Raw genomic sequence first — 13,261 nt, forward strand, 5'->3', positions numbered from 1 at the left:
GGTTGTGTCGTGTGTCCAGGTACAGTATGTCTGAGGCCTTCCTTATCTTCCTTTCCTTGTGGATGTAGCTGAGTGTCTTCTGTTTTGTCCTGGTCATCTTATTGCTGATCTTCATGTTCCTATCCAGGGATTTCCTGTTAATGATGGGTAGTGCTCAAAGCCATATTGTATTTGTTGTAGGACTGTAAAAGTTCCACAAACTATTTATAGAATGCCTGTAAAACTCACGCCTGGGCTTGGAGTTTCCTCATCTTCCCAAGGAAGTACAGGCGTTACTGGCACGCTGACAGTACGGGCTCATTATTTATTTTAAGCTTATTATCAGTGATGGAGCCAAGGCATTACCATCTACCCTCATAAAGTAATAAACACATTTAATTTATTTTTCAGGTTGTGACTAACAAATATTTTAAATTTGTAAATGAAGCTGAAAAAAGCAGCATGTGTAAAGTATTTAACAAGACTGATTAGTGTCAAACTTTTATTAAACATTCTTCAGTTTATAAGTTAAAATATAAACATATAAAACTAAAAATTAGAATATACAAATGCCTTTTTTCCAATATACTGAATTTTGAGTGTTACATCTTTGTAATGTCCAACATTTTCATTAACCCATAAAGACCCAAACATACATCGGCGACCAAAATCATTTACTGATATAAAAAGTGAAATTCCTGTTGATCCATTAATCCTATCAATACATGGAATTAACTGGTGTAAAATTAAATTCATCATCTTTTCATGGTCATTAGAGATGATCCATTTGGATGTTCAGAGGCTCTGTAGTGAACGTGGAAACATCATCATCTTCTACAACATTGATCCACCAATAAAACCAATGGAGTTTGGATCAAGACACTTGTTTTTATGTTCACTTAATGATATATTTTACTGGAAAAATCACTTTTTCCTCTGTTTTCTCTGTTTTTGATACAATAACCCTCAACTTTGATTTGAGCTTTTATGGACATCAATCATGATCAGTAAATTAAATGTAGGAAAAGACCTGATTTTCACTTAAGAATGCAAAATAATGACTATAATATTAGAATAAATGGTGATAAATCACTTAAGAAAAGTTAAAAATAGAGAAAAAATCATTTGGGGATGGCCATAAAAGTAGCACTGGGTCTTTATGGGTTAAATTGATCATAGACTGATAATACATTGACGTGTCCCTGCAGAGTTTATTTAACACGCTGGAAATAAATGAAAAAGTCCTAAAGTTCTATGATCATGTAAACCTCAATTATGTGAACACCACCAAAATGACAAAGCACATGTAATGAGTTATTGTGATGCATCCATGTGTAAAAGACAAACTCTTCCATGAATACACCCCCTTTTGTGCTGAGTGTTTAATTATTCATAGTTGTGGTCCACAGCAGGTGTTACTGATGAGGGTGTACATTAATATTTCAGTCATTATTTTTCTTGGATGGATGATCAGTCTGAAAAGCTGAACATTACCTGTTTGTTCAAGTCAAGTAATAGTCAGTAACAGCCCCCCCCCCCCCCACACACACACACACACACACACACACACAAATAAATCCAGATAGTAACAGAATTCCAGCCTTTTCCAAGATAGTATGGCCTTTTAGTGACCTGTAGTCTGTCTCCTGGTCTGGCTCAATCTGGGAGGTTTATTTGTGCAGCTGACTACAACACTTGACTCGCTGTTGCTCTGTTTCTCTTTGACGCAAATAGAAAAACAATAATATACCTGTAGTTGTTCCATTTGTCTTTTTCTACAAGTAAACATTAAAAATGTACGTGCAGTTCTAAAGTATTGATGATACATGAAGCACATATTCTCAGCTACGTCAAACTTCTTAATTTTATTGTAAATATAATGGATGACCGTCTCTGCCACTGTGGAAGAAATAGAATAAAGATCTGGTATCTTGCAGTAATGACTTTATATTTTTAAAATAATTACTTTATATCTCTGACTAAAGTGTTAGTATCTTGAAATACCAACTTAATATCTCAAAAAAATGACTTAAGGTCTCAAAATAATCACTTAATGTATCAAAATAACGAATTAGGTTCTCCAAATAATGTGTTAGATTCTTAAAATACTGACTGAGTGTCTCAAAATGATAACTTAATATCTTGAAAAAATAACTCAATGTCAAAAACAATGACTAAGTACCTCAAAGTAATGGCTCAGTTTCTTGAAATACTGAATTAATATCTTAAAACAATAACTTAGCATCTGCGTTATAATCTTAGAATACCAACTTTAATTCCAAGTAATGAGTTAATGTCTCAAAAGGGTGAATCATTATTTTAAAAATAACAATGTAGTATTGCAAAAAATAATGATTTGGTGTCCAAACAATAAAGTAGTATCTTCAAATAATGAAGATACCTTAAAGGTATCTTAAATTAATAACTTAATATCAAAAAATAATGAGTTGTAATCTTAGAATACTGACTTTTATCTCCAAATAAGGAGGTAGTGTCTTAAGCTTATGAATTATTATCTTCAAATAATAAACTACAGTAGTATCTCAAAACAGTGGTTTGGTATCTCCAAATAATGAAGTAGGATCTTAAAATAATGAATTAGCATCTTAAGAGAAGAATAACTTAGTATTTCAAAATAGTGAGTTAGAATCTTGAAATAAGAGCTGGTATCTCACAATAGGTATTTGGTGTCTCTAAATAATGAAGTAGTATCTTAAAATCATGATTGAGAATCTCAGAATACTGACTCTTAACTCTTATCTAAAGTGAATAACTTAGTATTTCCAAATAATGAGCTAGAATCTTAAAATAAAGAGATAGTATCCCAAAATAGTGATTTGGTGTCTCCAAATAATAAAGCAGTATCTTAAAAATAATCCCTTAGTATCTCAAACTAATGAGTTTTAAGCTTATAATACTGATTGTTATCTGCAAATAAGGATTTATGGTCTTAGATTAATGATTTATTGTCTTAAAATAGTAACTCTTTCAAAAAAAATTAGTTGTTATTTCAAATTTCCTAAAATAATTGTTTTGTTTGACTCCCCAACTCTTCATCAGACACAGACATGTGACCTACAGTCTGCATCTCCATCCCTGAACCAGGTCCTGGTGTCGGTGGTTTTACACCAGGTGGCCGGAGGCGGCGCTGTGGAGCCCCGGGGACCTGGGCTCCGGGTTAAGCGCTCCTCAGCAGCGGCAGCCCTCAGTCCAACTGCACCGGCTGATCGGAGAGGAGCTCCTGCCTGAGCGGCTCTGACTGAAGTTCGGACTGAACTGGACTCATCCGGACCGGCTGGGATGCGCATGCGGTGCGCGCACGCCGCTCTGTGCGCGGCTCTTCTCTGCGTTCTGGACCCGGGTCTGGTTCTGTGCTTCAACCTGGACACCGCGCATGTCATCAGAAAAGACGGAGATCCGGGCAGTCTGTTCGGGTTTTCTCTGGCCATGCACCGGCAGCTCAACCCGGATAAAAGAATGTAAGTGATGCTCCATTCAGCTCCTCTGTTCTGGATCTGAGTCTGAAGGCGGAGCTCGTCCATTACGCACCTGAACAGCAGGTTCATCTCACTTACATCTGAACTTTATCAACCTGATTTATCCCTGTAGAGTCACTGAGACACAGGATGTCAGGCATTTTAACACCCTGCTGTAGTAACAGTTTACTGAAGCCCTTTAAGTCTTTGTAGTTCTTGTGATGCGTTGAATGTCCGCAGGACAACTAGTGGACTGACAATGGACAGATTTGTCATGCAAATGAATCAGTGGAGGTCAAACTGAGGCAGAGCTGAGGGGACATGTGTGATGCCCAGACTTCTGCTCTAACATCTAACTGATCAAATCTAGATGTAAAACTGGACTGATTACAACATGATAAATCTGTCTGTAATGAAAGTGAATGAGGGCTGAAAGTATCTCCACTGTTTTCCTCATAGATTGCTGTTGTGGTTTCATGTATTAAAACTTCCTTGTGCATTTGGTGATTATTGTAAACTTTAATTTATAGGATGTATATACATGTTACAGCTGCTTCCTACTGATAATCTATGGCAGGCTTATTGAACATTTTATGGTATTCAACCACTACAACTAAAAGATGCCTTCACTGTAACCCTTCTTTTTAATTTAACCTTTATTTAACCAAGAAAATCCCACTGAGATGAAGAGCCTCCCTTTCAAAGTATTCTGGCAGCAGCAAATACAAAACAAACTTACAAATGAAAGAAAAAAACTAAATTTAGTCACAGATTATGAAAAACTAATGCAGGTTGTGTAGTCAGCCTCCAGAACTCTCAGTATGGATTTTAAAGCATTCACTTTTTGTTAGTTTCTAGTTTTTCTACAACATTTTTAGTCACATGCATCAAAGTCTGCAACTAAAGGTTATTTTCATTGTTGTTCAATGTGTTGGTTAGTCTCCATATTCATTTATTAGATGTTAGTGTATAAAAAGTCAGAAAATGATTAAAAAGTTGATGCTCAAGTTTTTTATTTGGCTCACAACCCTTAATAATTTAGTTAAACCCATAAATCAGTTATCAAAATAGTGTCCTATAATACAATATAATAGTAGACAAGTAATGGTCAATAAGATACGGATAAATACACAGTTACCCATAAAGGTGGAATCAAATATTTTTTCCTGTTCTCATGAAATGATTGGGACAATGGGATTTATTCCTGATATTCAAGTGTAGCAGACTCAGTGTGTAATCATTGTACTGGGTCAAAAGTCATTACTGATGTGTATAAATAGGAATAAAAAGAGAAATGTGTCTGAAATCACATTTATTCCAACTTCAACAGTGTAGATGAATGTTTTTATCTTCTTTAGTCTAGATGAGTATGCAGCAGATCAGATTTAAAATTCTTCCTTCATTACTGAGCCTGGTTGTCCTTGCACAAAGTGTCAGCTAATAAGGATAAAGTGAGGAGCGGTGGCGTGTCAAAGCCTGCGACCAGGGTGAGGCTGCCGTAACCCCGACTGGTTATCAGCCACAGGACCCGACAGCAGCATACTGACAAAAAGGAGAAACCCCTGGAGAAATTTCCCAAGAAAGATCACCTAGATTAGGTTTAAACTTGTGGAATTTTATCTCCCTGTTGTTTTGGCTACTGCAACAAAAACAGCTCACGATGCAGGGAATGTACTCGGGCTCTTAAATGTAGCTTTAACTCCTCCGAGCAGCTCCTGAAGAGATGCACTTTTACTTTATCAGGGTGTAAAAAATGTCACGAAAGTTGTATTTGTTGGGCAAACACAGACTCGAAATGTGACACTGGCCTGATTGTTGGTTTTCAGCCAGTAAAAGTAGGAAGAGAGTGAAGATTTGCCCCTTTCACATGTTGAAATATGAAAACAACGCACCAGTCCTGACATGAAAAGAACATCTGTTTATGTGCATACATGGCTTGATGTGTTGAAATAACCAATATAGTTGCCATAATTCAACAATTTTCCTGATTATTTGTGTAACATTTTAACTTTGACATTTTATTGCTCAAATAAGTTTCATTAATCAACAAAACTGATTGCATGACTTTTTCATCATCATTCTTTAAAACACATATTTGTCTGTGTTGCACTCTGTACGTCTTGTTATTGTAAGTCTGGAATAAACAGCGGCTCTGCTTGGCCATGAAGCTCAGCTCTGAATCCTCTTGTGACCCTGAAATAATCAGAAAACCAAGTCACGTGAAAGTTTAGCTGAACACAGACGAAGGTAACCAAGGGCCTCTAATTAAAGCTGTGAAGGCTGAACTCTTCCAACCATCTGCATCAGCCTGTTCCTCAGCAGAACATGTGTTTGATGATGGTCACTAGCAGGTGTAAAACTCTGACTAATGCGGCTTTTATAAATCTGTCTCCAGCGAAGAGTTAATACTCATTTAGTTTTAGACTCATGTTTCTCTGCTGAATCACATCGTGTTCAGTAAATGCCTCAGATCCATTCAAACCAAGAACATTAGCTTTTTATTTGGATTGCTTTCTGCTTCTTATGCAGCTCCGTCCATTTGCTCTGCTAATGGTTTCATTGAAAGCACAACTTGATTTTTATTGTCCACTTGGCTCCTTCCTGGTATTTGTTTGTGTTTTGAGTGGATGAAACAAGGCCGATCTATGTTTCGACACAAGACTTAACATGACGTCCCATCTCAGAAAGAGGCAGCGGGGTGCCTCTTGCATGAATAATGTGTCGGGGTAATGATGTGGATATAACATCCTCCTATTGAAACCAGAGAAAAAGGCCATTTGACTGGACGTTCAGGACCATCTGTGCGGATGTAACCTGATAGATTGAACGCATCAGTGAATCATCAGTCGAGACATTCCAGTCCGACTTAACACTGCACTTTGGGTAGTTTACTAGTACATCTTTTTTTAGCCCTAAAGGCACAAATCCACAGGTGAAAGTGTTGTTTCAAGCTGTGTCATTCACTTGAAGTTGATTTGCACTTTGTGAATATTCATGCTACCTTCAGACATGTGTAATTAGACAATCAGAGATCTGCATCAATCAGAATATGTGGGTAAACTGGAATAGTTAGAACAGCTGCAGCAGTTCTTGTTGCTTTGAGTGCACAGCTGTGGGAGCACTGGAGCACATCTGTTAACAAAGACCAGTGAGATCACTGTGTAAACCCACACCAGTTACCGTGCATTCCCATTTACACTGCAGTGAAAGACATGCGTGTCGGCAGTGTACCTTCTTTTGGCAGATCCCAGGATCGAGCATGAGCTGCAGTTTTAGTCAATTTGATGCTGCGTAAAGTTAAATTCTTCTGACATTCTCTATTACAGTCATATATAAAAGCTTCTGTTTCATGTACTGTAACTTATACAGAGATTTTGTCAAGTATAAGATAAAATGCAGGAATTCGGTCACTTTCTGAACTAAAAAGTGAGTTTTCGGTTTGGGCTGGGTTGGCGTGTTGCATGTAAATGTCAATGTTGGCCCTCGGTTACTCGCTAAATTCTTCAGCTGTCACTGCACTGAGTAGCTCTGCTGTTGAGGCGCAGGTGTTTTTATTTACCTTTGTCACACGCTTCATGTTGTGGATTTAACAAGATGAGTGTGAATCAGCCCAGCAGGGAGTAATGCAAGAACACATACAACCTGTATTTATCTGAGACCATGAAGGCTTTTAAGGGCAAAATAAATGTTATTGTCGCTGCACTTTTTTTTCTAAGAAATGCATTTTTCTTTCTTGTGATATCATGAAGTGGCTGCATCCATTTTCTTTGTGAATACAGTGATAGAGTGATAATGAGTATTTAATTGAATCTATTTGTTGTAGTCGTAATTCTGAGGCTGCACTCCTCTCATTTTTCATCTACACAGCAGGTCGTAGTCTTTTTTTCTTGCCAAAATTGTCAAATTTGAGCAAACTTTGGGAATGTTCTTGTTCGTATTTGCATTTCATTGGCCTTTGTTTGAGTTGGTTGTTTGCAATCTGGTCTTCAGTTTCCATCAGACCTCCTCAGGAGACTCCTTGTTGAGCAAATGAAGAGCCATGTGGGCTGTCCAGTGGATCAATAGGTGGGTTATAGAAGGAGCTGCAGAATCACAGGGAGAAGAATAGGGAGAAGAGGATTTCCTCTCCGCCCATTGAGAAAATTCCTACACTGTATGTAGGCCGGTGTGCTCTCACATTACAATGCAGCTTCCTTTTCTTATTGTGTAGTGTAGGATTTGTATTTTTTTTTCCCCAAAGCTCTTTTACATAAAAGTCTGCACTGACACAAATGGATATACTATAAATACTTACAAATAACTATAATTTTCTTGGCAGGTTTAAGTGCATTTTGTGTGGCTATATTTCTCAAAACTAGAATAAAAATCGAGCAGCTGAAAGACAATGGGAAACGTAATGGTGAAAAATGCCAAAATGTAAGCAAGATTTGCTAATGTAAGGTTCAAGGTCCTTTATTATCCCCTCAGGGCAAATTACTGCACACAGTATATACACAGCAGTATACACATCAAAAACAAATGATAGACACAATACAAAAACACAAATCACACACTATGCTCTATTCAGGAGCCTGATAGCAGCAGGAATAAAATAGTTCTTGTGCCTGTTGGTTCTGCTACGTGGTAGGGTGTATCTGCGACCAGACTGAAGCAGCATGACAACACAGTTCTTTCTTCTCTAATATTCTTAAAATGAGAAGGTGTGCAAGTGCCCTCACTCTTAAAATAAGAAAAAACTACTTGTTCCTCTGCTGGGCTATTGCGCAAATTATTGATTTTGTTTATTACAAACTAAAGAAATGCTAAATGACTTAAATCAGAGGCAATAAAGCTCAATAATAGTATCATACTAGTTGAATAAGGTGCAGCATTCACTGGAGTATCGTATTAAGACAAAGTCAGATATATTTCCTTAAAACGAGTTGACTTTTCTCACAAACTCATTTCTCAGAAGAAGCAAGGCTTTCTTCCTTTTGTGAAATTTATTTTTTGTGATTCACAGCTAAAGTTGTTCCTTTTTTCTTAGTTGTATTTGGTTTGTTATTGGTTACAACCTGTATTTTGTGCTAGACAGCCACTGGTGTGGCTGTTTCTGTGGGAAGGATGTGGTTTCAGTGTGTACAGAAGTGACTGGTGTGTTCTAAGGCAAATGTTCATCGAGTTTCATGTCTCTATCCAAACGTAAGCCAAACATGTCAGGTTGCAAATGGCAGAATGTTGAAGTCTTTGAGAGCTGAGACTAAGTTACATCAATTCTATACATACTTATTAAATATTCAGAATGTGCAGCTGTTTAAGGCCCATCTGTCATTGTCTTATTTCATTTTCATTATTCTGAGATTCAACCAGGTGTGTCTATGTGTTTACTTTCTAGGAAAGACTGTAGCATTAAAAGCAAGTCAAATCTTATGTCTTGGTTTTTGTCTTATAAAGCACAGATTTGAGCCGTTGGGGATGGTTCAGTACTGCTACAGGAAATCAGACCCAGACAACTTTTGTTTTCCGTCCAAATTGAAAGGCTTGCACTGTAAAGACGCCTGTGTGTGGTTTGACGAGTACGTAAAAGGTGACAAACTGCAGGAAGCAGGCTGTCACGCTCTAAAGACAGAGTCTGTATAATATGCATCATCTTCTGACCCATGAATCTCAATCTGAGTGAGAGAAAACTCCCCTTTAAAAAGTGTTAAATGGAGCTATGTGTAGTGTTTGTACTTTCAGTTATAAAGACATTCCCTAAATTATCTTTACAGTGTTAAGAATAAAAAGTGCATTGGATTATACAGATATGAACTGAATTTGTTTACACCAATGGTCCAAGGGATTTATGTGACCACTAGAGGGAGTAGTGAGTCACTCTTCTGGTCTACCATGGTGAGGAAAACTAACACCAGCGGACCTGTGATTGAGTGACCAGAGTCAAAGAAAGTAACGAAGTGATCAAATAAAAGTACTGTTGTTTTCACCACTGGACACAGCTCTAAATGAAAAGAATGGAGTTTGAAATCACAATGTTTCTTCTACACGGAAGCGTTTGATAATGAAGCTTATGAAAGTATAAAGTTATGTTATTATTAATTTTTGCTAAATTGGTCATCTGTTGATTCACGATTCAGACTAAACTGTGACAGATCTTAAATGCAGGTCTTGACAACACAACCCAAACAGAAAATGGAGGTGATTTGTGGTTTTACTGTTGCTGTTTTCTGTCTAAGGTAACAGGGCAATAATGTAAACTATCAGCTGAGGAAACACATGAAGATTATTATAAGACAGTGTTATTTTGGCCGACTGTCAAAACAAGTGGTTATGAGTTTTAGGTTGAAGAAGAAAACTTGATGATACCATAAAACAGATGTGTGTAAATAATGAGTTTTATACTTTATTCAGTGGGTGATACAGTATGTGGATATATAGTGTCGATTCATCTGTGGCTTTTGTAGCCATAATCAGGGTGTGATTTGTTGATGGTCTCCCCCCATCCCCCCCTCTGGTTTTTACATCCCTACTTCTGCTAAATGAATTTCATCCTTGGGAGGACGACCCCGTTAATGACTTGAAACCAATTGAAATAACAGGCATGTTGTAACTGAGTCTTTTTTTTTTTTTTTTTTTTTACACCTATAGGCTACATTGCTGGCACTAACTTTCACCTGAACCAAACTGTCGGCAGTCTTGGAATTCACAAATGTTACCCTGCACATGAATACATTGTATACCCTACCTATCTGTATATATCAGCAGGCGCGTCTGCAGACCTGAATTCAGAGTTACGCACGGATCCACAGATGGGGGGTGTGGTCCGTGCCATACTGAAAGTGAAACTTAAGATGCTTATAAGGTGTGGGGAATCAATAATTCGTAAGGGGGACAGGGAGAGATGAATAAAACGGGAATAATATGTAAGAGTGGGGGGGAGGGAATTCTTCAGAAGTACTCTCTCTCTCTCTCAAAGTTTAATGTCCAACTGTTCAACATGTAATAGGGCCTACCATTAACTTAAAAAATAATTAGGTCTGTTGATTGCTTGCTTTTTCATGATTAAAAGAACAACAACAAAAAAACATCCCCCCCTCTGTTTTTTTGACAAATTGTACCCTGGCCATAAGTGTGTTCTGGTAGACAACTTCCCCTGTTGTTTAAAGTTTGAAAGATCAGTATATGAAATCAAAAAAAAAAAAAAACATCTACCTTCTCTGTTACATTCAAGATTCAAGAATATTTATTGTCATTATGTGCACCTAACAAATGTAGCTTGCAGGTAGTTCTCGGCTAGATAAAAATATAAAAACACTAAAGAATATATACATCCAGACTATGTACATCATATTTAAAGTAATATATGATTTTTACATTTTTTATTTATTTGAATTAGTGTGTTTTTTCATACATTCAGACATTTCAAACATTATACATTTGTGCATGTTTAAAAACGAAAGAGTCTGACAAGGAATAGGCTGAAGCTTAAGCTTATTATGCCTACCCCCCTGTTCATATCACCAAACAAAATGAGATAAAATAACTACCAATGCCTTTTGCTTAGTAACAATAGCAACAACCAAAAACAAAACAATTCAATAGTTTGAGTATTCATTGACATTGACATTCTTCGTATGTTTTCTTGACATTTCTTTTAAACATAGTTTTAAACATAAATAACAATGATGCTGAGAAAATGTTTATCGGATTAAAACAGGTCACTTTAAACATGAAACCTCTGTTATTATGCATTAAGCTACATGTTTTTGCAGAGGTGCTTTTTTAAAATTAAAAAAAAAAAAAATTATATTCACTTATAAAAATGACAGTAAAGTTTGTCATGTTTTTCTGTATAATTATCCTCAAAAGAGTCTGAGGTAGATTTACTTATTTATTTTAGTCTTAAGTGATTGATTTAATTTGAATTAAGTTGCAGACAAGACCTTATTTAACATTACAGCACATTAATTCTTTGTCCTTTTTTGTCTTTTTTTTAAAATCCTCTTTGCATTCTTCTAAAATGAATGCGCAAAAGCTAAGCTGATAAAGCCCTCTTATCAGATAAGTGCTGGTGATGATGCCATACCACTGGTGGCTGAACATGAGTCACCCCCCTGAACACATCTCCTCTTCATGCTGGTTCATGTTCTGTGAATATGTGGCTTTTGGGGAGAAGAAGTTGGTCGGGGAGCTGAGGTCGGGCAGAACAATCGCGTCATTGAATGTGCTTCAGTTAAACAGACTGCTCATCGCTCTGTTGCCCTCTGCAGAATGTGTGACAGCACTTTTCTATTTGTTCCTCCTCAAAAATGCAGAAGCTCTTTCAAAATGCCAACAACACAATCTGCTTTAAACCGACTGAACCTCTAAGATCATCATACGATTGAAGAACAGAGTCAGTTCAGTTCAGACATGAGGGGGCTGTTTTATGTCTGTTTAGTTCCGAATATTAATGTTAATGTTGACATGATAAGCAACACTAAGTATGACAAAAATGATATCTATCTTCAAATGTTTTAAAACACATTGACTATTTTAAGACTTTTTATAGCTTTTCTCCATTTAACTCCATAAGAACAAGCAAACAAGAGATTTTTTTTATCTGTAACTCTATAACATTGACTTTAATTAGGATTGAGTATTTTATAATGAAAGGCAGGGCTCTTTCAGTGGGTTGTTGTTGTCCATGTATCTCATAGTGGATTTCTTGATGTCAGTAAATTGGTGCATGTTCATCTCGGTGATGAAAGGCTGTTGCACCGCAGATGTACATGGCAGTAGTAAATAATGGTAGCAAATAATGCAGTGAATGTATTGTTGTTTTCTTGTTCTCCTCAGACTGTTGATCGGTGCACCCAGAGCCAGAGCTTTAGGAAAACAGACAGCGAACATCACAGGAGGTCTTTATAGATGTGAAGTCACCCAGTCTAATGACTGTGACCGCATTGAATTTGATACTGAAGGTGAGGAATCCATCTGTAGATACAATCTGTCCCTTTTGCCCTTTTTTCTATTTAGCTCCGTCCATCTAAGCATCTTCATCTGAGGCACAAATGTTTTTGATTTTTGATTGATTGATGTATTTATTTCAAATATGAATGTCAAACCAGAAGAAAATAAATAAACAAAACACTTACACATTAGACATAAGACATATAATGCATATTCAAAAAGGAGTGAGAAGAAGTATAACTTATAAACTCCCACCCCTTCTCCTTATATAATTAATAACAATAATAACCTTCCGAGTCTAAGCATATCTATACTATATACTGTTTATATATGCTCAGAAAAGCTTCAAAAATTCACTATCATGTTTAGACTTTTTCCTCATTATAACCATTCTTATTAATGTATTGTTACATTTCGATAGAGGACATACGTTCCGAGAACAAGGAGAATCAGTGGATGGGGGTGACGGTGCAGAGCCAGGGACCAGGAGGAAAGATTGTGGTAAGTCATGAAGTCAGATGAAGTTAGATGTTTCCTTCTACCCTTCAGTTTCACCATTTTTATATTAAAAACAACTTTAACAATATTCCAGACGTGTGCTCACCGCTACCAGAGGCGCTTGTTTGCAAACACGCCCCAGGAATCCAGCGATATCATCGGCCGCTGTTACGTCCTGAGCCAGGATTTGACCATCGACACAACGTCTGACGAGGACGGAGGGAACTGGAACTTCTGCGAGGGCAGAGCCAGAGGTCATCAGATGTTTGGGTCATGTCAGCAGGGTCTGGCTGCCACTTTTACCAAGGACTACCATTATGTGGTGTTTGGAGCCCCAGGAGCGTACAACTGGAAAGGTCATCATCACTGACTGATTCAAT

General features: G+C 37.1%; 1 protein-coding gene across 2 annotated transcripts in view; it reads left to right on the plus strand.

Moving 5' to 3' along the window:
- Window positions 1-3,198: 3,198 nt before the first annotated feature.
- itga6a (integrin, alpha 6a) overlaps window positions 3,199-13,261 on the plus strand; it is a 29,499-nt gene continuing 19,436 nt past the window's right edge. For both annotated transcript variants that reach the window (XM_030124486.1, XM_030124487.1), the window contains exons 1-4: window positions 3,199-3,458; window positions 12,270-12,394; window positions 12,805-12,884; window positions 12,976-13,237. In XM_030124486.1, the coding sequence (XP_029980346.1) occupies window positions 3,280-3,458; window positions 12,270-12,394; window positions 12,805-12,884; window positions 12,976-13,237 (646 nt within the window). In that variant the 5' untranslated portion in view covers window positions 3,199-3,279. The remainder of the gene's footprint in view (window positions 3,459-12,269; window positions 12,395-12,804; window positions 12,885-12,975; window positions 13,238-13,261) is intronic.

This window comes from Sphaeramia orbicularis, chromosome 21 (genome assembly GCF_902148855.1).
Source record: "Sphaeramia orbicularis chromosome 21, fSphaOr1.1, whole genome shotgun sequence".
Lineage (NCBI taxonomy): Eukaryota > Metazoa > Chordata > Actinopteri > Kurtiformes > Apogonidae > Sphaeramia > Sphaeramia orbicularis.